Below are 25,718 nucleotides of genomic sequence, written 5' to 3' on the forward strand. Positions count from 1 at the left end.
CCTCCTTTGTTACCTTTGAACCCTGCAGCAGCTCTGTTCAGCCGGAAAAGAATGCAAGTTTCATTGAAGGCTTCTGTGCTTAGTGCCCCCTCTTCCCCCACCCTCTCCACGCCAAAAGTCTGTACGCTGTGCTGCTGACGATTGTATTGTACGAGAAAAATTCAGCTCTAGTTAATGGGAACCAGGGCAGAGGAGGGGGGAAACTATCCACTCATCATATTTAGCAGAAAGGACGTTGGTTGTGTATATTGGAGCTCAATATTCTCATCCACAGGATTTCACGCTGCAGGAGCTTGCAAGCCAGAGTGTGAGTCCAAATTCCAGATGAAGTTGGGGTTTCCCCAGGGTACCAGTGATGTCATTCTGGGTAATTCCTATTACTCATTCTGGGTAATTCCTCATTGTGACCAACAATGGATTATAGCCCCAAATCACTTAAGGCATTTGAACTTCTCAATGAAGACTTTTTTTAAAGAAATACAACGACACTGAGCAAAAGATGGCTGACGATGTGCGTGACCACTTCATGGAAATTTCCGATGTGGATTATAGTTAACCGACTAGTCCCGAGAAAACAGTGATTTAAAAGCGAGATAGTGGATGAAGCCCAGTCCATCACGCAAACCAGCCTCCCATCCATTGACTCCGTCAATGCTTCCCGTTGCCTCAGAAAAGCAGCCAGCATAATCAATGACCCCACACACCCCGGACATTCTCCCTTCCACCTTCTTCCGTCGGGAAAAAGATACAAAAGTCTGAGGACACCAACCGACTCAAGAACAACTTCTTCCCTGCTGTCATCAGACTTTTGAATGGACCTACCTCACATTAAGTTGATCTTTCTCTGCACCCGAGCTATGACTATAACATTCTGACTCTCTCCTTTTCTTCTCTATGAATGGAATGCTTTGTCTGTATCGCGCACAAAAAACAATATCTTTCACTGCATACAAATATGTGACAATAATAAATCAATCAAATTCTGTTGAATTCCAGGCAACACAAATGTTGGTGGGTGACTGGAATGCATTGCCAGTGGAGATAGTGGAAGCAGGCATGTTCCCAATGTTCAAGGTGTATTTTAAAAGACACATAAGTGGGAGGCGTACAGAAGGATAGAAATCGTGTGTGATACTAAGTAGTGGGTCTAAGTAAGGACAAGAAATTGGTGTAGGCTTGGAGGGCCGAAGGGCCTGTTCCTGCGATGTATTGTTCTTTGTTCCTTTGTTCAAACCATGTTCAGCTGCTTCATCAATGGTCTCCCCTTTACCATAACATCAGAATCGGGACTGTTCTTTAACTTGATTTAATTTGATTTGATTTGATTTATTATTGTCACATGTATTAACATACAGTGAAAAGTATTGTTTCTTACGCGGTATACAGACAAAGCATACCGTTCATAGAGAAGGAAACGAGAGAGTGCAGAATGTAGTGTTAGTGTTCACTGATGAATGCACAATGTTCAGCACCATTTGCATCTCCTCAGATAATGAAGCCCCTATGCAACGAGACCGCGACCACATTTAGGCTTGGGTTGTTAAGTGACAAGTATCATGCACGCCACACAAGAGACACAAATGTCTATCTCCAAAAAGAGAAAATCTAACCACCATTCCTGGCTATTTAATGGCATTACCATGGCTGAAGATATGTAAAATGCAACTCTGATAAAACTGAAGTCTATAGGAATCAGCAGGAAAACTCACCACAGGATGTGGCCAGACCCAGCACAAAGGAAGAAGGTTGTGGTTGTTGGGGTCCAATCATCCCATCCCAAGGACATCAACATATACCCACCTTTGTCTCAAATATTTTTGGTTATTGAAAGGCTACTGATCTGAGATTTAAAATTAACAGTTGATTAAGCATCAATTGTCTGTGGAAGTGTTCCAAACTCCTACCACTATGTGTGTGAAGACATGTTTCCTCATTTATTTCCTAAAAGGCCTTTACTGTCTAACCAGTAGGAACACTTTCTCTCCACCTCCCCTATCGGTGTCCCTTTATATTTTAATAATTTTGATGAAATCATGCCTTATCCTTCTAAATTCCAATGAAGACAAGCTTAGATTGTATAACCGCTCCTCATCATTTGCCCCATGGAATCCAGCTATCATTCCGATAGGTTTACACCACTCTCTTTCCAAGGATAATAAGGCCTTCCTATGAAGTGTTGACCAAAACTGCTCACAGTACATCAGGTATGGTCTGGCCAATGTTTTTTTTATATAGCATGCCTTCTGCCCTTTAATATGTGGTAAGGGAGGTAGTTATTGTCGACCAAGGAACATAGACTTTTCATTCCATTGGAAAAGAAGGCGCAATTGGATAGCTATAGCTTGAGGGCCGCCATCTTGAAAGAATGGGGCAAGTTGAGGAGGCAATTCTCCATGAACCCCATTATTTGATTATTTTCGTATAAACTTAGAAAATTCCAGCCCATTTGTCTTGAAGAAGAGTCGTCCAGACTTGAAACGTTAATTCTGTTTCTCTCTCCACAAATGCTGAGATTTTCCAGCATTTTCTGTTTTAATTTCAGATTTTCAGTAACTTTTATTATGGTTAGCTAGTGATTGAAACATCTGAGAACAGCTTAATGAGGAGTTGAAAGAAAAGGGGAGAAAGGGATATTGGAACAGGGTGAGCGGATATGAGTCAGACCCATGGGCCGGGATTTTACCACCTCGGGAATTACCGGAATTACCAGAATCAGGGCAGGCGGGGCTCACGGAACAGAAATCTCCGTTGGCCTGGGGTGGGATTTTACGATCTCACCCGAGCGAGGTGATAAAATCCAACCCGTAGTTGTGAAGAGGATGAGCTCCTTAACCAAAACTTCCCGTTCCTCTCTGTAATGTTGACGTAAACAAAAACTGGTGGACTGGTGACCTCAAACTTGGGCTTCAAAAGTCTGAAATTCATCCTTTGCCAAGATTTCAGTATTGGGAAAGTCTTTCCTTCTAATTCTGAAATCTTTAGAAAGAATGAATTTGAGTCGTACAGTATGCCATATCATGGGAATACGAGGGAGTGCAGATCGGAACATCTATCATCTTGAGCAGAAAGCTCAAACACTGATCAAAGCACTATGAGTGAACAAAGAAAGAATGGGATAGGAACATAGAAACATAGAAGATAGGAGCAGGAGGAGGCCATTTGGCCCTTTGAGCCTGCTCTGCTATTCATCACAATCATGGCTGATCATCCAACTCAATAGCCTAATCCTGCTTTCTCCCCATCACCTTTGATCCCATTCACCCCGAAGTGCTATATCCAGCCGCCTCTTTAATACATTCAATGTTTTGGCATCAACTACTTCCTGTGGTAATGAATTCCACAGGCTCACCACTCTTTGGGTGAAGAAATGTCTCCTCATCTCCATCCTAAATGGTCTACCCCGAATCCTCAGAACGTGACCCTTGGTTTTTTATTTTTGATCTTATTTTATTTGATTTATTATTGTCATGTGTATTAGCATACAGTGAATAGTATTGTTTCTTGCGCGCTACACAGAAACAGACAAAACATACCGTTCATCGAGAAGGAAATGAGAGAGTGCAGAATGTAGTGTTACAGTTATAGCTAGGGTGTGGAGAAAGATCAACTTAATGCAAGGTAGGTCCATTCAAAAGTCTGACAGTAGCAGGGAAGAAGCTGTTCTTGAGTCGGTCGGTACGTGACCTCAGACTTTTGTATCTTTTTCCCGAAGGAAGAAGGTGGAAGAGCGAATGTCTGGGGGCTTGGGGTCCTTAATTATGCTGGCTGCTTTGCTGAGGCAGCGGGAAGTGTAGACAAAGTCAATGGATGGCAGGCTGGTTTGCGTGATGGATTGGGCTACATTCACGACCTTTTGTACTTTCTTGCGGTGTTGGGCAGAGCAGGAGCCATACCAAGCTGTGATACAACCAGAAAGAATGCTTTCTATGGTGCATCTGTAAAAGTTGGTGAGAGTCGTTGCTGACATGCCAAATTTCCTTAGCCTTCTGAGAAAGTAGAGACGTTGGTGGGCTTTCTTAACTATAGTGTCGGCATGGGGGGACCAGGACAGGTTGTTGGTGATCTGGACACCTAGAAACTTGAAGCTCTCGATCCTTTCTACTTTGTCCCCATTAATGAAGACAGGGGCATGTTCTCCATTACGTTTCCTGAAGTCGATGACAATCGCCTTCATTTTGTTGACATTGAGGGAGAGATTAATGTTGCCACACCAGTTCACCAGATTCTCTATCTCATTCCTGTACTGGACTCTGGTTCTGGACTCCCCTGCCATCGGGAACATCCTCCCTGCATCTACCCTGTCTAGTCCTGTTAGAAGTTTGTAAGCCTCTATGAGACCCCCCTCATTCGTCTGAATCCAGTGAAAACTATCCTAACCTAGTCAATCCCTCCTCATACTTCAATCCTGCCGTCCCCGGAATCAGCCTGGTAAACCTTTGCTGCACTCCCTCGAGAGCAAGAACATCCTTCCTCAATGGCTGGCAGCCATTATCGATGGCTACCCAACACAGAGAAGAATTATTTATCAAAGAATGGCTTTCCTCTGGGCTAATGTGTAGAAATATATCATAGAATGATACAGCTCATTAGGCGACCATTAGCTTATTGTGTCAAAGACTCTTTGGTAGATGTATCCAATTAGCCCCACTCTCCTGCTTTTTCTCCATTACCCGGCAAATATTTCCCATCAAGTATTTATTCAATTCCCTTTTACTATTGATCCTGTTGCTTTCAGACTGTGTTCCAGTCAAATCAAATGCATAAGAAATAAATTCTCCTCATCTCACCTCACCCTACATCTGGTGATCAAGCCTCCCGCCACTGGTGTATTTTTTTCATTCATTTGTGGGACATGGGCGTCGCTGGCTGGCCAGCATTTATTGCCCATCCCTAATTGCCTCAGGGCAGTTGTGAGTCAACCACATTGCTGTGGCTCTGGAGTCATATGTCGGCCAGACCAGGTGAAGATAGCAGATGTCCTTCCCTAAAGGGCATTAGTGTACCAGATGGGTTTTTCTGACAATCGACAATGGTTTCATGATCATCATTAGACTTATAATTCCAGATTTTTAAAAATTGTATTCAAATTACCTCATCTGCCGTGGTGGGATTCGAACCCAGGTCCCCAGAACATTAGCTGAGTTTCTGGACTAATAGTCTAGTGATAATACAACTAGGCCATCATCTGGGGTAGACAACAAATACTTGTGCTTAGAAATGGCAAAAAATGCACAGGAAAGTAACAAAAGAATACTTACACTTCTTTGTTAACCTTTTCTTTGAGTTTTTTCAAACTCTTCTTCTGTCTCGATTGCATATTTTGAAGAAGGTTCATGAAATATTCATCGATAATAAAATGCAACTGAATGAAAAAGACACAAAACAATTATCATGCGCCTCCATTCAGATACCCTTTAAACAAGCTCTCTATTTACACAGTGGATAGGATGCTGGTTTGTTGTTAGCAATTTTCCAGCATGAACGCATTATAGCGCATATACAAAACAACCGTGCCCAATTATAGAGAAGGAGAGAGAGGTGGAGAGGTTAATGGCAGTAATTTCAGAGCTTAATGTTCAAACAGCTAAAGGCATTGGCAACACTGGTGAAGCACTGGAAATAAAACTAGAGATTTATGGATCAAAAGGAAGGAACAATGTAACATTTAATCTGGAAGAATCTCAAATAATTGATGTAGAGTGTCCCTAGTGTTCTGGCCAATATTTATCCCTCAACCAATCTAACAAAACCAGGTTATCTGGCCGTAATCATATTGCTGTTTTGTGGCAGCTTGCTGTGTGCAAATTGGCTGTTGTGTTTCCTATATTACCACAGTGACTATACTTCACCTCAAGAGGTACCTCAATGGCTGTATTGTGCTTTGAGATGTCTGGTGGTGGTGAGAGATGTTATATAAATTCAAGTATTTATTTTTCTTTTTTATTAGTCAAGGTGACTAGCCACATGATAGAAGGTGTAATGGCCCCCACTGTCAGATAGCCTATTAATATACACTGTGTATAGTCACACTTGGTGAATGACCATTGCCGAGATTCTAATTGTGGAGATGCCGACGTTGGACTGGGGTAAACACAGTAAGAAGTTTAACAACACCAGGTTAAAGTCCAACAGGTTTATTTGGTAGCAAAAGCCACACAAGCTTTCGGAGCTCCAAGCCCCTTCTTCTCACCTGAAGAAGGGGCTTGGAGCTCCGAAAGCTTGTGTGGCTTTTGCTACCAAATAAACCTGTTGGACTTTAACCTGGTGTTGTTAAACTTCTTACTAGATTCTAATTACCAACCCCTACAGAATTGTAGCCCATGTGCCAATCCTTTCCACTGCCATCTATCTCTATTTAAAATGTGGCACCCTTTACTCAATCTCAACTAAACAAAACCAGACATCTCATTTATCTCACTGTGGGACCTTGATATATCCAATGTACTCAATTGGCTATGTAGCACTTTGGGACATTGTAAAGAGGTGAAAGGTGCTATATTTCTGTAAGTTCTTACTTTACTCACGGGATCGTTTGACAGAATGGTTTGAGCTCAGCTGCTATACAACAATGGATGAGGAAATGAATATTAACATGATTTCCACCCCCCGCCCCAAACATTATTTAATTACAGTTGGAATGCAAGGACAGAAATTGTATCTCCTGCAAAATGGGAAGAGCATTCAGTGTCTCACCAACAATCATCAGTTCGTTCCAGGAGTCCTGCTTCACGAAACACAGGACCTCACCAGCAACAAGCATAGGGTTTGAGTTTATGATGGTCCTGGGTTTAACTGACATTTGATCCATGGAGATCCCAATTCTGCGCGTGTCCTTTCCATTCACTTGTTACCTACTTGAAAATCCAGTTCACCCTAGCAACATTTGAAACGGGGCTTCTAGAAATCTCTCACAGTTTCATCTGACCTAAATGGCCTGACGACACAATCTCGGGACGACTGCTTAATCTCTTTGGTTGGCAGGTTTTACAGATCTTCACTGGGTGAGTAGCTGAGATCTGGGAAAACCAGTGAGCGTGAGTTAAAAATCAAAACAGTTAAAATAAATTCCTTAAATTGTTGTAATAAGCAGATTATCTTTTGACAGCTGATTGGCTGGTTGTTTCCAATGCTGCCTGCAATGAAATCTGAGATGGATGTGTTTGAGGTGGATTGGGTTACTGTTTTTGGTTTCTAACATTTCAGTTTCCCTCCCGGCCCAAACCTGGGGTGGCTGGGAAACACTAACATTTACCATGATGATTGCCAATTCCATTATGGAAATTCAAAACATTTTGTAGGGAATTGATATGAGGAGGAATTCAGCCTCTGTGAGTTTGCAGGCGAGATGACTAACACCAAATGAACCCAAGACGACAGTAGTCACTTACCCCTGTGTACTCAGCATTCAGTTTGGCATCATCCTTGATGTCTGGTGGATATCCAATTTTCTGTCTGATCGCTCGAGCCTAGAAACAAGCAGCTCATGTTATAGCATCTCTAAATCAACTGGGACAAAATCAAAATACAGCAGATGCTGGAAGTAAGCATAGAAGATGCTGGGAACATTCAGCAGGTTTTGGCAGAATGTGCGCAGAAAGGAAAAAAACGTTTCAGATCTTAGAAATCCTACAGTGCAGAAGAGGCCATTCAGCCCATCGAGCCCACACTGCCTCTCTGACAGAGCAGCATGGTTGCACAGTGGTTAGCACTGCTGCCTCACAGCGCTAAAGAGCCGGGTTTGGTTCCCGGCTTGGGTCACTGCCTGTGCGGAGTCTGCACGTTCTCCCCTTGTCTGCGTGGGTTTCCTCCGGGTGCTCGGGTTTCCTCCCACAGTCTGAAAGACGTGCTGGTTAAGTGCATTGGCCGTGCTAAATTCTTCCTCAGTGTACCCGAACAGAGGCCGGAGTGTGGCGACTAGAGGATTTTCACAGTAGCTTCATTACAGTGTTAGTGTAAACCTACTTGTGACACTAATAAATAAACTTTACCTCGGCCCTATCCCCATAGCCTCACATTTTTACCCCATTAATCCCCCAACCTACATATCTTGGGACTCTAAAGGGTGATGGGTGGTAATGGGACAAGTAAAGAAACAGCAGAGGTGCGTAGACGAGGTGTGAATGGCAAGTAAGCAGCCATTTAAATGCAAAGTAAAAGGATTAAGAAGGAAACAAGAGGGAAGAAAAACAGAACCAGCTAAAAAACATGAAACAAAATGGGGCCAAGGTCAGAAAAGTTGGAGTGGAAGCAACGGAGAGGATTGAAATGACAAACAGCAGGAAGTTCAGGATCATGCTCAAGGACTGAACAGAGGTGTTCCAGAAAGCAGTCACCCCATCGACATTTGGTCTCTTCACTGTAGAAGAGGCCACATTGAGAGCAGCCAAAGCATTATATTACATCGAAAAGAACTACAAGGAAACATTTGTTTCATTTGGAAGGAGCGTTTGGGGACTTGGATGATTAGCAGAGGAAGTTAACAGGCAGCCGTTAAATCTCCTGCTCCAGCAAGGGAATATGATAAAAGGTCACAAATATAAAATGTTAACTCTGGGCAGAGTTCTCCCAATCTGCCTGGGGGTTGGGGGCGAGGGGGAGCGGGGGGTTTGGTGGTGGGTGGACAGCTGAATCTGGCAGGAGACAAAAAGTTGGAAACCTGCCAGCGTATCATAGAATAGACTCCTTACAGTGCATTCGGCCCATCGAGCCGAATGCGAAGACAATATCACCCAGGCCTTATCCTGTTACCTCACATATTTACCCTGCTAATCCCCTGGACACTAGGGTCAATTTAGCCTGGCCAATCCACCTAACCCGCACATCTTTGGACTGTGGGAGGAAACCGGAGCACCCGGAGGAAAACCGCGCAGACGCGGGCAGACTCCACACACTGACCCAAGCCGGGAATTGAACCCGGGTCCCTGTCACTGTGAGGCAGCAGTGCTAACCACTGTGTGCCACCATGCCGCCTGTGTCAAATCTGGTTGCAATTCTCCCAATGGTGGGTTAATGGCGGGTTAATGGTGCGTTAATGGTGGGTTGTTCTTCCTGTTGCCAGGTGGCGGAAACATCATTTGCATTCATTTGCATCTCATGAATGCTCATTAAAACAGCTGCATGAATCCCATCATGCCTTCCATTCTTGCATCACAGCAGCGGGAGATTACGTCAGCGTCAAACAAATTTACTAAGGTGTGGCGTGCACAAGGCAGCCCTCAATTCGCCAGAGATTTTGGGATGATTGCAACAACTCACTATTGTGCAGCAACTTCTGCCATAGTGCCACTCTGCTGTTGATGCACTGTTCATCATTCTGCTGAGGCAGATGGTTCCTGCCATCCATCTCCATGCCAAACTGGTCTTCATGGGCAACACAGTGCCGGTGGACCCTCCTGTCACCGAGGCAGATCAATACTACACCAGGGGTTGGGGAGCACAGGGGCTCCTTGTCCCTGCTGCCACACAGCAGTGTCTATCTGGATAGCACTGAGCTGCGGGACTCAAACAGCCTCCGCTGCAAACGTTCAGGGTTCTAGCGAGATGAGGTTGGCAGGTAAGGGAGGTATGGCCCAACAAAGAGAAGGGAGGCAATGTAAAAGAAGATCTGTGTGGTGGCGGGGGGGGAGGGTGAGGGCTCACAATGCCAATCAAAGGGGCAAAGAGGTGGATGAAGAAGATAGAGAATGGAAGGCAAAAGGAAGACCAAGGGAATGGAAGCTGGACCCCGACAGGCCTGCACAACAAGCTCACAAATAAATGGGGTCTACTGGTCGGGGGTGGATGAAGACTCCATGTGCGCTGGATAGAGGCCCAAGTGGGGCATTGGGCAGTGATGGGCTTGGGGGTCAGCGGCTGAACTGAGAGACAGACTTCCTCTTGAGGCTGCGAGCCTTTTCCCTCTGGGTTGCTGACAGTCTGCACAGTCAGGTGAGCTGGAGACGGTGGTATGAGTATGCTGGACTGGCCGTTAAATATGGTGCCAGGATCTTTGAATCAGATGAATCAGCTGTCCGACCATCAGCAGAGTTGGAGAGGAACTCACTTGTGCAGAATTAATGAGCTTGCAAGTGCAGAATCTGGCGTGGGGTCCTGTCATTCTGATCTGGAGGACAGGTAGTACTGGAGTCACCCATCTTCACACCTAGTCTCAAAATGGGAGAACACTGCCCTCTGTTTCTCTCTCTGTTAGATTTATACCCAGATGGTAATCTCTTCCTCATACTTTCTCACAGTGTGCTGTGTTTGTATGAAGAATAGAAAGCTAATCACTGCCTGTTATTTTCATGTAACCTGAGCTGAGTGAAAGGAATTTAACACCTATATTTTCAGCGTTTAGTACAGGACCAATCTGTCCTAAAGGTATATTCGCTGCATGTAAGAGACAGGCTAAAGTCATAAAAGAAGGCACGCAAATCACTGTGGGTTTGTTTCATGTACAGCTGACCCAAACGAAAGGAATGTCACACATACATTTTAAGTGTTTTGCACAAGAACAAACTCTGCTCCAAGGTATATTCGCTGCATGTATGGGTTCGGAAAAGGGAATAAGAGAAAGTGTGCCAGAAAGGAGCAGAACTCGACAGTCTCTTAATGCAAGCCTGATGTGGAGATGCTGGTGTTGGACTGGGGTAGGCACAGTAAGAAGTCTCACAACATCAGGTTAAAGTCCAACAGGTTTATTTGGAATCACGAGCTTTAGAAGCGCTGCTCCTTCATCAGGTGAGTAGAGAGGTAGGTTTCAATTAATGGATGGAATGCAAGTTTTTCCAGGTAATCAGGTCTTTACAGGTACAGACAGTGCGAGTGGAGAGAGGGATAATCATAGGTTAAAGAGATGTGAATTGTCTCAAGCCAGGACTGTTTGTCGGATTTTGCAATCCCAGGCCAAATGGTGGGGGTTAAATGTAGTGTGACATGAACTCAAGATCCCGGTTGAGGCTGTTCTCATGTATGCGGAACTTGGCTATCAGTTTCTGCTCGGCGATTCTGCGTTGTTGTGTGTCTTGAAAGCTGCCTTGAAAAGACTGACATTCCAACCAGTATTTTGCAATTGTGTCTTTGCCTATATATGTTTGTGAAATCTACCTTTCCACTCACCTGATGAAGGAGCAGTGCTCCGAAAGCTCATTATTCCAAATAAACCTGTTGAATTTTAACCTGGTGTTGTGAGACTTCTTACTGCAAATATGAGCAGAATGGCAAGGATGCAAAGCGGGATCACAAGGAAGTCAGAGCTGGAATCTAAACATGGAACAGGAAAGCATTCTCTCAGTATGTGAGGAATAGATAAAAGGTGTAAAATAGGTCATGGTCTCTACAATATGGGGAAACGGCGTCCAAGACAGAGATATTGGTAAAGACTTTTAGTTGTTGCTTTTCAAAAAAATGTTTACTAAAGGAATGCCAGAATTCAGGATAAAGTGGTCATGAATGAATGAATGAAAAGTGAATCTGAGTTTAGTTTAGATTTTAAAAACCTGCCTCCCAAAACAGCCATCGCAATTCAAGGAGTGCCAAGGCGTGTCTGAGTTTAATTGCTCTCGAGGGAGTACAGCGAAGGATTACCAGGCTGATTCTGGAATGGCAGGTCTATCATATGAGGAGAGATAAAGTTGGTTACGATTATAATCACTGGAGTTTAGAAGAGTGAGAGGGGGTCTCATAGAAACTTATAAAATTCCAACAGCATTAGATAGGGTAGATTCAGAAAGAATGTTCCCAATGGTGGGGGAATCCAGAACTAGGGGTCATAGTTTGAGGTCCTTTTAGAACTGAGGTGAGGAGAAATTTCTTCACCCAGGGGGTGGTGAATGTGTGGAATTCATGACCACAGAATGTAGCTGAGCCCAAAATGTTGTCTGATTTCAAGAAGAAATTAGATATAGCTCTTGGGGCTAAATGAATCAAGAGATATGGGGAGAAGGGGCGATCAGGATATTGAATTCGATGATCAGCCATGATCAAAATGAACATAAGAACATAAGAAATAGGAGCAGGAGTAGGCCATCTAGCCCCTTGAGCCTGCCCGGCCATTCAATAAGATCATGGCTGATCTGAAGTGGATCAGTTCCACTTACCCGCCTGATCCCCATAACCCCTAATTCCCTTACCGATCAGGAATCCATCTATCCGTGATTTAAACATATTCAACAAGGTAGCCTCCACCACTTCAGTGGGCAGAGAATTCCAGAGATTCACCACCCTCTGAGAGAAGAAGTTCCTCCTCAACTCTGTCCTAAACTGACCCCCCTTTATTTTGAGGCTGTGCCCTCTAGTTCTAGTTTCCTTTCTAAGTGGAAAGAATCCCTCCACCTCTATCCTATCCAGCCCCTTCATTATCTTATAGGTCTCTATAAGATCCCCCCTCAGCCTTCTATATTCCAACGAGTACAAACCCAATCTGCTCAGTCTCTCCTCATAATCAACACCCCTCATCTCTGGTATCAACCTGGTGAACCTTCTCTGCACTCCCTCCAAGGCCAATATATCTTTCCGCAAATAAGGGGACCAATACTGCACACAGTATTCTAGCTGCGACCTCACCAATGCCCTGTACAGATGCAGCAAGACATCTCTGCTTTTATATTCTATCCCCCTTGCGATATAGGCCAACATCCCATTTGCCTTCTTGATCACCTGTTGCACCTGCAGACTGGGTTTTTGCGTCTCATGCACAAGGACCCCCAGGTCCCTTTGCCCAGTAGCATGTTGTAATTTTTTTCCATTTAGATAATAATCCAATTTGCTATTATTTCCTCCAAAGTGAATAACCTCGCATTTGTCAATGTTATACTCCATCTGCCAGATCCTCGCCCACTCACTCAGCCTGTCCAAATCTCTCTGCAGACCTTCTACGCCCTCCATACGATTCACTTTTCCACTTATCTTTGTGTCGTCTGCAAACTTTGTTACCCTACACTCAATCCCCTCCTCCAGATCGTCTATATAAATGGTAAATAGTTGAGGCCCCAGTACCGATCCCTGCGGCACGCCACTAGTTACCATCTGCCAACCAGAAAAGCACGCATTTATTCCCACTCTCTGCTTCCTGTCGGATAGCCAATCCCCAATCCACGCTAACACCCTACCCCCAACTCCGTGTGACCCAATCTTCTTCAGCAACCTTTTGCGAGGCACCTTATCAAACGCCTTTTGGAAATCCAAAAACACCGCATCCACCGGTTCCCCTCCGTCAACCGCACTAGTCACATCTTCATAAAAATCCAACAAGTTCGTCAAGCACGACTTTCCCCTCATGAATCCATGCTGCGTCTGCTTAATCGAACCATTCTTATCCAGATGGCCTGCTATTTCTTCTTTAATGATGGATTCCAGCATTTTCCCAACTACAGACGTTAAGCTAACCGGCCTGTAGTTACCCAACTTTTATCTATTTCCTTTTTTAAACAGCGGCGTAACATTAGCCATTTTCCAATTCCCTGGCACTACCCCAGAATCCAACGAATTTTGATAAATAACCACTAATGCATCCGCTATTACCTCTGACATTTCTTTCAGTACCCTGGGATGCAGGGTACTGAATGGTGGAACAGGCTCAAAGGGCAGAATGGCCTACTCCTGCTTCAAGTTTCTATGTTGCTATGTTTATAATTTGTTTGAGAATAAACCTAGCAGATCTTTGTAACTTTTTAAACATCTCGGTTATCGTCTCCTGTACTGCAGGTAAATCCTGGATATTGCCAGAATTTCTACGTTCTGCCCCCGAACACACCATTTCTGATCTTCATGATGGTGTGGCTGAAGCCTGGCTAGGGTTTGGGTTACGGAGGCAGCTGGGCATTTCAATCTGCCTCCACGGAAGTGGGGATTTGATAGATCAGGATAATGAAACCTGGAGTGTGCAGGTTAGACCAAGTAAGATGTGTCCCAGGTACATGTATCCCCAGGAGTGTAGGTTAGGGGGATTAGTGGAGTAAACGCATGGAGTTACAGGGTAGGGTGGTGGGTGGGCCTGGGTAAAGTGGTCTTTTGGAGAGTTGGAACAGACTCGGTGGGCTGAATGGCCTCCTTCTGCACTGTAGGGATTCTAAGAATTGGTCTGAGCTTGGTGGATTTGTTTGCTTAACCAGCGTATCCTTTGCCATGGTAAGGTACCCCTTTCCATGTGGTACATTTGGAAGGAGTAAGGCATACTTTGGGATTGTTAAAAGTAAAAATGAATGTACATAAAAAGTACATAAACTCATTGGACAATTGGATGATGTCAAGGAACTGTCAAGCTGCCAATGAGCTATCAAAGGATACCAGGTGATTCGGCATGGAGGTGGAAGGGAAAAGGTTGGTGGGTGGGTCATGGTTAGATTCAGCTGGCCCTGAGTTGGCAAAGGAGCTATAAAGGACCATTGGGATATGGATGGAGCATGGGCCTGCCTGGGCTGTTTTTATGTCTTAATCTTTTCTCCAGTAATCTAAGAAAAGGACAGGAGCTCAGAGGCATGCTTTCCACTCAGCCCACCTTTGCACCTGGCAGCCTGCACACTCATCCCAAGAGCAGCAGTCCCAGTGTAGTGTCTTGAACTGGATGCATTTATTCCAGATGGAGTGTGGCCAGGGCTCTGTACAAACAAAGTATCGCTTCCTCCTTTACGTATTCCACCTTGCGATGAAGGCCAACATTCCGCTAACCTGTTTGGATGACTCTTCAACATACAATTTCCAAAAAGAATGCTGCCTTTTTCTACAGAGATCAGCAGCAATGATAGATCTATTTGAACTATACAGAACAGGTTCATGTACACTTCAACCTGCTTACTTTGAACAAGCTAATGTATCGGCTGAAGCAGCCAGGGTAATATTGTAGAACTTAATTCCAAATGACAGTGTTAATAAATCCTTCTCGCTTGTTCCACTGATATTGGTGTTTTAGCATCCTCACAGTGTTTAAACCTTATAGTTATCCCTTGTTCCCTGTCAGTGATCATTAGGAAAAGGAGTTGATTTTTTAAGGTAATTGGTACAAGAAGAGATGAGATTTTTTTTTTAACTGCAGCTCAATGGAATGATCTGAAACGCACTGCCTGAAAGAGCAGATTCAATTATACGTTTTAAATGCAAATTGGATATCGACTTGAAAAGGGAATTGAACAGTTCTTTCCAGGAGCTAAGTTAAGTTTATTTATTAATGTCACAAGTAGGCTTACATTAACCCTGCAATGAAGTTACTGTGAAAATCTCCTAGTTGCCACACTCCAGCGGTACACTGAGGAAGAATTTTGCATGGCCAATGCACCTAACCAGCACATCTTTTGACGGTGGGAGGATACCGGAGCACCGGAAGGAAACCCACATAGATACGGGGAGAATGTGCAGACTCCGCACAGACAGTGACTCAAGCTGGGAATCGAACCCAAGTCACTGGGTTCTGTAATGACAGGTGATTGACATTGTAGTCCTTGGGCTTGGGAAAGTCACTTATCATCCATTTCCTTTTACAAGATCAGAAATAGATATGGATGAGAATGGCTATTTATCCTATATTATCCCGTCAATACCAAAATAAAATCTCCAGCTCCTCCCTCAGAATGTCCAGTCGATTCTTAAACGATCCCGGGATTTATGTCCTCCAGTCTCCCAGCTGGAAGTCTTGGTTGAAGCAGGAGGCCATTCAGCCCATGAACTAGTTCAGTTATTCAATCAATTGATGGTGGATTTGTATCCTAATTCCAGCCAGCTGACTTTACCCCCTTTGTGCCCTTGGCTAACAAAGGTCTAACAATCTTACCTGTAAAATGGGCGGCACGGTAGCACAGTGATTAGCTGGGCGGCACGGTGGCACAGTGATTAGCTGGGCGGCACAGTGATTAGCTGGGCGGCACGGTGGCACAGTGGTTAGCATTGTTGCCTCACAGCACCAAGGACTTGGGTTTGATTCCTGCTTTGGGTCATTGCCTGTGTGAAGTTTGCACATTCTCCCCGTGTCTGCGTGGGTTTCCTCTGGGTGCTCTGGTTTCCTCTCACACTCCAAAGATGTGCGGGTTAGATTGATTGGCCATACTAAATTGTCCCTTAGTGTCAGGGAGATTAGCAGGGTAAATACATGGTGTTATGGGGATAGGGCCTGGATGGGATTATTGTTGGTGCAGGCTTGATGGGCCAAACAGCCTCCTCCTATTAGCATACCACAAATAGCATACCAAAAATAGACGGTCATGGGACTGTAGGGGGTGAGGACCTTAAAACGATCACTATTACTAAAGAGGTCGTGCTGGGTAGGCTAATGGGACTAAAGATAGACAAATCCCCTGGTCCAGATGGAATGCATCCCAGGGTACTAAAAGAAACGGCAGAGGCAATAGCAAATGCATTAGTTCTAATCTATCAAAATTCACTGGACTCTGGGGAGGTGCCAGCTGATTGGAAAACAGCTAATGTAACGCCACTGTTTAAAAAAGGAGGCAGACAAAAGGCAGGTAATTACAGGCTGGTTAGCTTAACATCCGTAGTTGGGAAAATGCTGGAATCTATCATAAAGGAAGAAATAGCAGGACACCTGGATAAGAATGGTTCAATCAAGCAGATGCAGCATGGATTCAGGAAGGGAAAGTCATGTTTGACTAATTAACTGGAGTTTTTTGAGGAGGTGACGAGTGCGGTTGACAGGGGGGAACACCTGTATTGTATTTGGATTTCCAGAAGGCTTTCGATAAAGTGCCTCACAAAAGGTTACTGCAAAAGATAAAGGTGCACAGAGTTGGTGGTAAAGTGTTAGCGTGGATTGAAGTTTGGCTATCTAACAGAAAACAGAGAGTAGGTATAAATGGGTGCTTGTCTGGTTGGCAATCCGTGACTAGTGGCGTGCCGCAGGGATCGGTGCTGGGGCCTCAACTATTTACGATATACGTAGATGATCTGGAGGAGGGGACCGAGTGTAGGGTAACAAAGTTTGCGGATGACACTAAGATGGGTGGGAAAGCAAATTGTGTGGAGAGTCTGCAGAGAGATTTGGATAGGTTAAGTGAGTGGGCGAGGATCTGGCAGATGGAGTATAACGTTGGTAAGTGTGAGGTTATCCACTTTGGAAGGAATAATAGGAAAAGGGACTATTATTTAATCGGTGAAAAATTACAACATGCTACTGTGCAAAGGGACCTGGGGGTCCTTGTGCATGAATCACAAAAACACAGTTTGCAGGTGCAGCAGGTGGTCAAGAAGGCAAGTGGAATGTTGGCCTTTATCGCGAGGGGGATGGAGTATAGAAGCAGGGAGGTCATGCTGCAACTGTACAAGGTGCTGGTGAGGCCGCACCGAGAGTACTGTGTACAGTTTTGGTCCCCTTATTTAAAAAAGGATGTATTGGCTTTGGAGGGGGTGCAGAGAAGGTTCACCAGGTTGATTTCGGAGATGAGGAGGTTGGCTTATGAGGAGAGATTGAGCAGACTGGGACTGTACTCCTTGGAGTTTAGAAGGTTGAGGGGAGATCTTATCGAGACATATAAGATAATGAAGGGGCTAGACAGGGTAGAAACATCGAGATTGTTTCCACTTACAATGGAAACAAGAACTAGGGGGCATAGCCTCAAAATACGGGGGAGTCAATTTAGAACAGAGTTGAGGAGGAACTTCTTCTCCCAGAGAATAGTGAATCTTTGGAATTCTCTGCCCAATGAAGCGGTAGAGGCTACCTCATTAAATGTGTTTAAGTCACAGATAGATAGGTTTTTAGCCAATAAGGGAATTAAAGGTTATGGGGAACGGGCGGGTAAGTGGAACTGGACCCACTATCAGATCAGCCATGATCTTATTGAATGGCGGAGCAGGCTTGAAGGGCCAGATGGCCTACTTCTGCTTCTATTTCTTATGTTTTTATGTTCTCCTGCACTGTAGGATTCTATGATTCTATGAAAATCGTCACTCGAGTTGTCCGATACTGCTTTTTTCTTGTTGGAGAGAGTTCTACACTGCTCCTAAACGTTTCCTGAAGGACTGTTTCCCAACATCTCACCCAAATGGCTTGCTTTTGTTTTTGCCCCCCATCCTAGTCTTCCCTCACCATGGGAAAAGATTTCTCCCTGTCTACCCGACCAGCACCAATCGAGGAGTTTGACACCATCATCCTGCCTTGGTCCGCACGCCCTCCACCACTTTAAACATCCACCACAGCACCATGGCTGCAGTGTGTACCACCTAGACAATGCACTGCAACAGCTTGTAAACACTTCTTCAAAAGGACTTCCCAAACCCGCAACCTCTACCCTTTGATGGAAAAGGGCAGCAGGTGCATAGGAACTGCTTACCTGCACATTCCCTACAAGTCACGCACCATCCTGACTTGGACCTGTATCACTGTTTGTACAGAATCATAGAATCCCGATAGTGCAGAAGGAGGCCACTTGGCCATCGAGCTTGCAACAATCCCACCCAGTCCCTATCCCCATAACCCTACGTATTTACACTGCTAATCCCCCTGACACTAAGGGGCAATTTTGCAAGGCCAATGCACCTAACCAGCATGTCCATTGGACTGTGGGAGGAAACTGGAGCACCTGGAGGAAACCCACACAGACGCGGGGAGAACGTGCAGACTCTGCACAGACAGTGACCCAAGACCAGAATTGAACCCGGGTCCCTGGCGCTGTGAGACAGCAGTGCTAACCATTATGCCACTGTGCTGCCCTATATCATCACTGGATTAAAATGTTAAAAGTTAAAACTCCTGAACAGCACTGTGGGTGTACCTACACCACATGGACTGCGGGGGTCCAAGAAGGCATCTCACCACCACCTTCTCAAGGGCAATTAGGGATGGGTGGTGAATACTGGCCTTGCCAGTGATGTCACATCCCATAAATCTAAAAGAGAGATGAAGAAAGTCTTTGTAAAACTGGGAAAACCTCAGGTGAACAGATAGCTACATCTTCGTACTTTCTCTTCCGCTTTCACTTTGGTTTCCTGGTCCATCCAGGGGAGCTCGTGCAAATTCTGTATGAAAACTTCACGGATTTGCTCAATCAATTCTTCAACCTGGAGGAAAGGGGAGAAAAAATAAACTCAGTGAGTTTGGAAGGGGCAAAGGAGGGAATAAATGGGAACACTGAACATTGTCAGATAAAACAATAAACATGATGGAGTACTGGGAGAAGAACCCTTTCATAAGAGCATAAGAACTAGGAGCAGGAGCAGGCCATCTGGCCCCTCGAGCCTGCTCCGCCATTCAATAAGATCAGGGCTGATCTTTCCGTGGACTCAGCTCCACTTACCCGCCTGCTCACCATCATTCATTTGCTGTTCAAAAATTTATCTATCTTTGCCTTAAAAACATTCAATGAGGTAGCCTCAACTGCCTCACTGGGCAGGGAATTCCACAGATTCAAAAACTCTTTGTGTGAAGAAGTTCCTCCTCAACTGAGTCCTAAATCTGCTCCCCCTTATTTTGAGGCCATGCCCCCAAGTTCAAGTTTCACCTGCCAGTGGAAACAACTTCCCTGCTTCTCTTATCTATTCCCTACATAATCTTATATGTTTCCTCTGACAAGTGGGTTTGCAACCAAGGGACAAAGGCTGAAGGCAGCTGAAAATGCAAGGAGGGAGCTGGGGAAATTGTTAGGTGATTATTTTGAAAACTCATTACTTGTAAGGTTTTCGAAATGGGAGTGGGTAATTATTTGAAAGGGACTAGTGGAAGAAAGGGTAGAGGAGTGGGACTAATTGGATAGGCCTCCTGAAGGGCAGCACAGCCAAATGGCCCATAATTACAGAAGAGAAAATGCTCATATCACAGCGATAGGTTTTACAATGTGCTCCAGGCACAAGCAGAGTCGAGCAGATGGCAAGTCATGTGGGACAGACTGACTTTGAGCTGAATTTCCTGTAAATGCTTCTGTTGTGTGAATCTTTGCACAGGCGGTGCCATTAGTAACGCTCTCGTCCATTTTCTCTCCGTGAACTAGTACATCTGAGCTTGTGGAGCTTGAAGGCGGCATTCTTCTCATTATGAAATCACTGGAATGTGTTACAAAAAGGCACTCAGGATAGAGAGAGAGAAATTATTTCCTCCGGTGAGAGAACAGGAGGACCAATACTTAAAATTCATAGAAAATAGAATTCATAGAAACCCTACAGTGCAGAAGGAGGCCATTCGGCCCATCGAGTCTGCACCGACCACAATCCCACCCAGGCTCTACCCCCACATATTTACCCGCTAATCCCTCTAACCTACACATCCCAGGACTCTAAGGGGCAATTTTTAACCTGGCCAATCAACCTAACCCGCACATCTTTGGACTGTGGGAGGAAACCGGAGCACCCGGAGGAAACCCACGCAGACATGAGGAGAATGTGCAAACTCCACACAGACAGTGACCCGAGCCGGGAATCGAACCCAGGACCCTGGAGCTGTGAAGCAGCAGTGCTAACCACTGTGCTACCGTGCCGCCCTGGGTTCTCGCCCTAACCCTAACCCTAACCCTAATTCGAGCTGGGTTATTCAGGGATGATGCCTGGAGCTCCCATTCACACACACAGGAGAGTGCAGATTTACAATTCTCTCCTTGTAAAAGCCGCTGAGGTTGGACATTAATTAAAACTCTCCAAACTGAGATGATTGACCTTTGTTAGGCAGGAACATTAACAGGTATGGAAGGGGGATCAGTAAATAGAATCGAGATACAGAGCAAACGGAATCGAACATAATTGAACTGATCATGGTATTGGCTCGAATTGGGTTAGACGCATTTATGATTATCAAAGCTACCTTTGTGTTGAAGGGAAGCAGCGATGTGTCCTCAACCCTCCATTTTGAGCATTAAGATAAGATGGACCCATGACTACAAAAAGGAGGATTGATTTTCTTCATACTTTCAGAGGTAATACAAGACGATGTATCAGAGCAGGAGCTCACTACAGACATTTTGCAATTAATCACCAAAATAGTGGACCAAAATAGGCAAGGGCCTTAATTTTGCATTCAGGGAGATCCCAAAGTCGGATGTAAATCCCACTTCAGTTGAGCACAGTAAGATGTCTCACAAATCCAGGTTTAAGTCCAACAGGTTTATTTGGAATGATGAACTTTCGGAGCGCTGATCCACTCACCTGACGAAGGAGCAGTGCTCCGAAAGCTCGTGATTCCAAATAAACCTGTTGGACTTTAACCTGGTGTTGTGAGACGTCTTACTGTGCCCACCCCAGTCCAATGCCGGCATCTCCACATCATCACTTCAGTTGAGATCGCGTTGTTAACACAATCTTACGCTGGCTGGCCAATTAACGATCATTCAACGTGAAACACACTCTGTGAAAGTCTGAGCACCACACAGGAGGGCAGGATTCGAGAAAAGTGTGCGGGCTGGCACTTCCACCATGCTCCCTCAAGGGGGCAGTCACTGTGGAGCTGTCTGGGAGAGCTGCTGACTTGTAAAAAATAAATCTCAGTGGAATATCTTGGCTACGAGTGTCTGGGCAGCGCAATCACACACAAACTCAGCCACATTGGTGAATTTTATTTGAGTCTTGACCTTTCATCCCACCCTGGGTCGAGGTTGTAGCTAAAGCATAAAGGCCACCTGGTCAATGGCCGCCCGCCAACTGTAGAGGCAGACAGGCAATGTACAATCCCGGGCAATTGGTGTTTTAAATTACCTTCCTGATTGTCGGCAGGCGCACTTCTGACTCATGCCCGCACCTGCTGAGCGACATATTGTGCTAAGGTGTGATGACATTGAGATGAATCATAGGGGAGGACATGCCCCTGTCTACATCAATGGGGACAAGTAGAAATGGTCAAGAGCTTCAAATGTTTAGGTGTCTAGATCACCAACAACCTGTCCTGGTCCCCCCATGCTGGCACTATAGTTAAGAAAACCCACTAATGCCTCTACTTTCTCAGAAGATTAAGGAAATCTGGCATGTTAGCTACGCCTCTCACCAACTTTCACAGATGCACCATAGAAAGCATTCTTTCTGGTTGTGTCACAGCTTGGTATGGCTCATGCTCTGCCCAAGTCTGCAAGAAACTAAAAAAGGTCACGAATGTAGCCCAATCCATCTCACAAACCAGCCTCCCATCCATTGACTCTGTCTACACTTCCTGCTGCCTTGGAAAAGCAGTCAGCATAATCATGTACCCCGGACATTCTCTCTTCCATCTTCTTCCGTTGGGAAAAAGATACAAAAGTCTGAGGTCACATACCAACCGACTCAAGAACAGCTTCTTCCCTGCTGCTGTCAGACTTTTGAATGGACGTACCTTGCATTAAGTTGATTTTTCTCTACATCCTAGCTACAACTGTAACACTACATTCTGCACTCTCCCCTTTCCTTCTCTATGAACAGTATGCTCTGTCTGTATAGCGCGCAAGAAACAATACTTTTTATTGTATCCTAATACGTGTGGCAATAATAAATCAAATCAAAATCAAATCAACGTCTTCTCACTTGATTTTAACTAGGTTGGGCACATGCCTGCCGAGCAACATAAAATTCTGGTCATGTAGGCAATCATAGCAAGGTGAAAGTTCATGAAGAACGGTGAGGCTGTCAAAGTGAGGTCATCAAAAGTGGAAAGGTCCAGTATTGGACTTACACCTGTTGTTCATGAGAAGAGAAGTGAATTGGGAAAAATTAGGAATGATGAGAGGTTGCAAACAGGAAACGCTGGAAGACATTGAGCCTGTGGTGTGGTTGGAACCCAGAATGGAAAAAAACAGCAAAAACTGGGAAACCAAGAATACTGTTTTTTCCCTATCGTTGAAGAATGAGATGAATGTAGCTGTAGGGCCGAATGGCCTACTCCTGTTCCTATGTTCCTCAGATCGGTAATCAGGCATGTCCATTTATAAGAATAAATCACAATGAAAAAGGAAAGTCTTGCATTTATATAACATTTTTCATAACCATTGCACATTCCAAAGTCCCTTCCAGCCAATGAAACACTCCTGATGTGTAATTACTGTTGCAATGTGGGAAACAAAACAGCCAATTTGTGCATAGCAAGCTCCCACAAATAGCAATATGATATCAACCAGGTAACCTGTTTTATTGTGATGTTGACCAAGAGATAAGCATCAGTAAGGACACTAAAGGTGCTGAGAGGTGTAGAGGAAGTGATGTCTTGAGGAGTGCACATATTACAGAGAAGGAGGTGCTGGAAGTCTTAAAGTGCATTAAAGTAGACAAATCCCCGGGACCTGATGAATTATATCCCAGGACATTGTGGGAGGCTAGGGAGGAAATGGCGGGTCCCCTAGCAGAGACATTTGAATCATTGAAAGCAACAGGTGCCTGAAGAATGGAGGGTGGCAAATGTTGTGCCTTTGTTTAAGAAGGGCTGCAAGGAAAAGCCTGGGAACTACAGGCTGGTGAGCCGAATTTCTGTAGTGGGTAAGTTGTTCGAAGGTATTCTGAGAGACAGAATCTATAAGCATTTAGAGAGGCAAGGACTGATTAGGGACAGTCAGATGACTTGGTGAGTGGAAAATCATGTCTCACAAATTTGATTGAGCTTTTTGAAGGGGTAACCATGAAGGTAGATGAGGGGAGTGCAGTTGATGTTTACTACGTGGACTTTACCAAGGTCTTTGACAGGGTACCACATGGTAGGTTTTTGCATAATGTTAAATCTCATGGGATCCAGGGTGAGGTAGCCAATTGGATACAAAATTAGCTTGATGACAGAAGCCAGAGGGTAGTTGTAGAGGGTTGTTTTCCAAATTGGAGGCCTGTGACCAGTGGTGTGCCTCAGGGATCGGTGCTGGGTCCACTATTATTTGTTATTTATATTAATGATTTGGATGAAAATTTAGGAGCCATGGTTAGTAAGTTTGCAGATGACACCAAAATTGGTGGCATAGTAGACAGTGAAGAAGGTAATCTTGGATTGAAACGGGATCTTGATCAATTGGGCCAGTGGGCTGATGAATGGCAGATGGAGTTTAATTTAGACAAATAAAACGTGATGCATTTTGGTAGATCGAATCAGGGCAGGATTTACTCAGTTAATGGTAGGGCGTTAGGGAGAGTTATAGAACAAAGTGATCTCGGGGTACAGGTTCATAGCTCCTTGAAAGTGGAGCCACAGGTGGACAAGATGAAGAAGGCTTCAGCATGCTTGGTTTAATTGGTCAGAACATTGAATACAGGAGTCTTATTGAGGTTGTACAAAACATTGATAAGGCCACACTTGGAATACTGTGTACAGTTCTGGTCACCCTATTATAAAAAGGATGTTATTAAACTAGAAAGAGGGCAAAAAAGATTTACTAGGATGCGACCGAGACTTGATGGTTTGAGTTGTAAGGAGAGGCTGGATAGACTGGGACTTTTTTCCCTGGAGCGTAGGAGACTTAGGGGTGATGATATAGAGGTCTATAAAATAATAAGAGGTATAGATAAGGTAGACAGTCAACATAGTTTCCCAAAGGTAGGGGAGTCTAAAACTAGAGGGCATAGGTTTAAGGTGAGAGGGGAGAGATACAAAAGGTTCCAGAGGGGCAATCTTTTCACACAGAGGGTGGTGAGTGTCTGGAATGACAGGTACCTACGAGGCAGGTACAATTTTGTCTTTTAAAAAGTATTTAGACAGTTACATGGTGTGGTGAACCATTGTTGGTTACCACCAGGAGTGCTGAGCCATGGTTTGGCCAGCACTATGAGTCTGTAGATATGTTACTGTTGGGGTTAGGGTTGGGCTGTTCTACCTGTTAATATAGTCCTATGGTACACCCCAGCTGGCTCCGCCTTCCGGGAGAGGTATAAAGGTCACTGCTCTGCCTGGTGACCCTTTAGTCTGGGATTGTATATTGTATATAGTAGCTCTGTTATTGTTGGCAATGAAAGCCTTTATTTCCCGGGTACATCCAGCCTCCCGTGTGATTTATCGCGCATCACATGGGTAAGATTGGTATACAGAGATATGGGCCAAATGCGGGCAATTGAAACTGGCTGGCATGAAACCAATTAATGATAAAAACTGGCTGGCATGGACAAGTTGGGCCGAAGGGCCTGTTCCCATTCTGTAAACCTCTATGACTTTATGACTCTAAGTGAGGGTTCTTGGTGAATGTGCACAGATCCCTGAATGTGGCATGATGGGTTGATAAGGTGGTTTTAAGGGCATATGAAATCCTTTACTTTATTAGGCGAGGCATAGAATATAAGAGGAAGGAGGTTATGCTGGAACTATATTAAACACTAGTTAAGCCACACCTTGAGTACTGTGTGCAGTTCTGGTCACCTCATTACAGAAAGGATGTAATTGCATTAGAGAGGGTCCAGATAGGACTTACAAGGATGTTGCTTTAACTGGATAATTGCAGCGATGAGGAAATATTGGATGAATTGGGTTGTTTTCCTTGGAACAAAGGATGCTGAGGGGAGATTTGACTGGAATGTACAAAATTGTGAGGGGCCTGGATCAAGTGGATGGGAAAGGGCCTGTTTAATTTAGCAGAGAGGTTATTGATGAGGGGAGATTGATTTAAAATGATTGGTAGAAAGATTAGAGGGAAGATTGAAGTAACATTTTATCACCAAGAAAGTAATAAGGGCTGTGGAGCCAGAAACTTTCAGTTCATTTCAAATGTGTCTGGATTAGCACCTCTAGTGCTGTAACCTGCAGGGGTTATGGACGAAACGCTGGAGAGTGGGATGAAGCTGGGTGACTCATTTTTCAACTTGCACAGACATGAATGGGCTGAGTGGTCTCTTTCTGTGCCATGAACCTTATATAATTCTATTCCATAACTCCACTGGCCTTCTTCAAA

General features: G+C 44.7%; 1 protein-coding gene across 3 annotated transcripts in view; it reads right to left on the reverse strand.

Moving 5' to 3' along the window:
* The window catches only part of LOC144486727 (neprilysin-like), a 215,739-nt gene that overhangs the window by 38,800 nt on the left and 151,221 nt on the right, over positions 1-25,718 (reverse strand). For all 3 annotated transcript variants that reach the window (XR_013496332.1, XM_078204768.1, XM_078204757.1), the window contains 3 exons: positions 18,883-18,981; positions 7,389-7,466; positions 5,259-5,362 (listed from right to left, as the gene is read on the reverse strand). Coding sequence is in view for 2 of the 3 variants with exons in the window: in XM_078204768.1 (XP_078060894.1) it covers positions 5,259-5,362; positions 7,389-7,466; positions 18,883-18,981 (281 nt within the window). In the remaining variant the exon portion in view is untranslated. The remainder of the gene's footprint in view (positions 1-5,258; positions 5,363-7,388; positions 7,467-18,882; positions 18,982-25,718) is intronic.

Source organism: Mustelus asterias, chromosome 3 (genome assembly GCF_964213995.1).
Source record: "Mustelus asterias chromosome 3, sMusAst1.hap1.1, whole genome shotgun sequence".
Classification (NCBI taxonomy): Eukaryota; Metazoa; Chordata; class Chondrichthyes; order Carcharhiniformes; family Triakidae; genus Mustelus; species Mustelus asterias.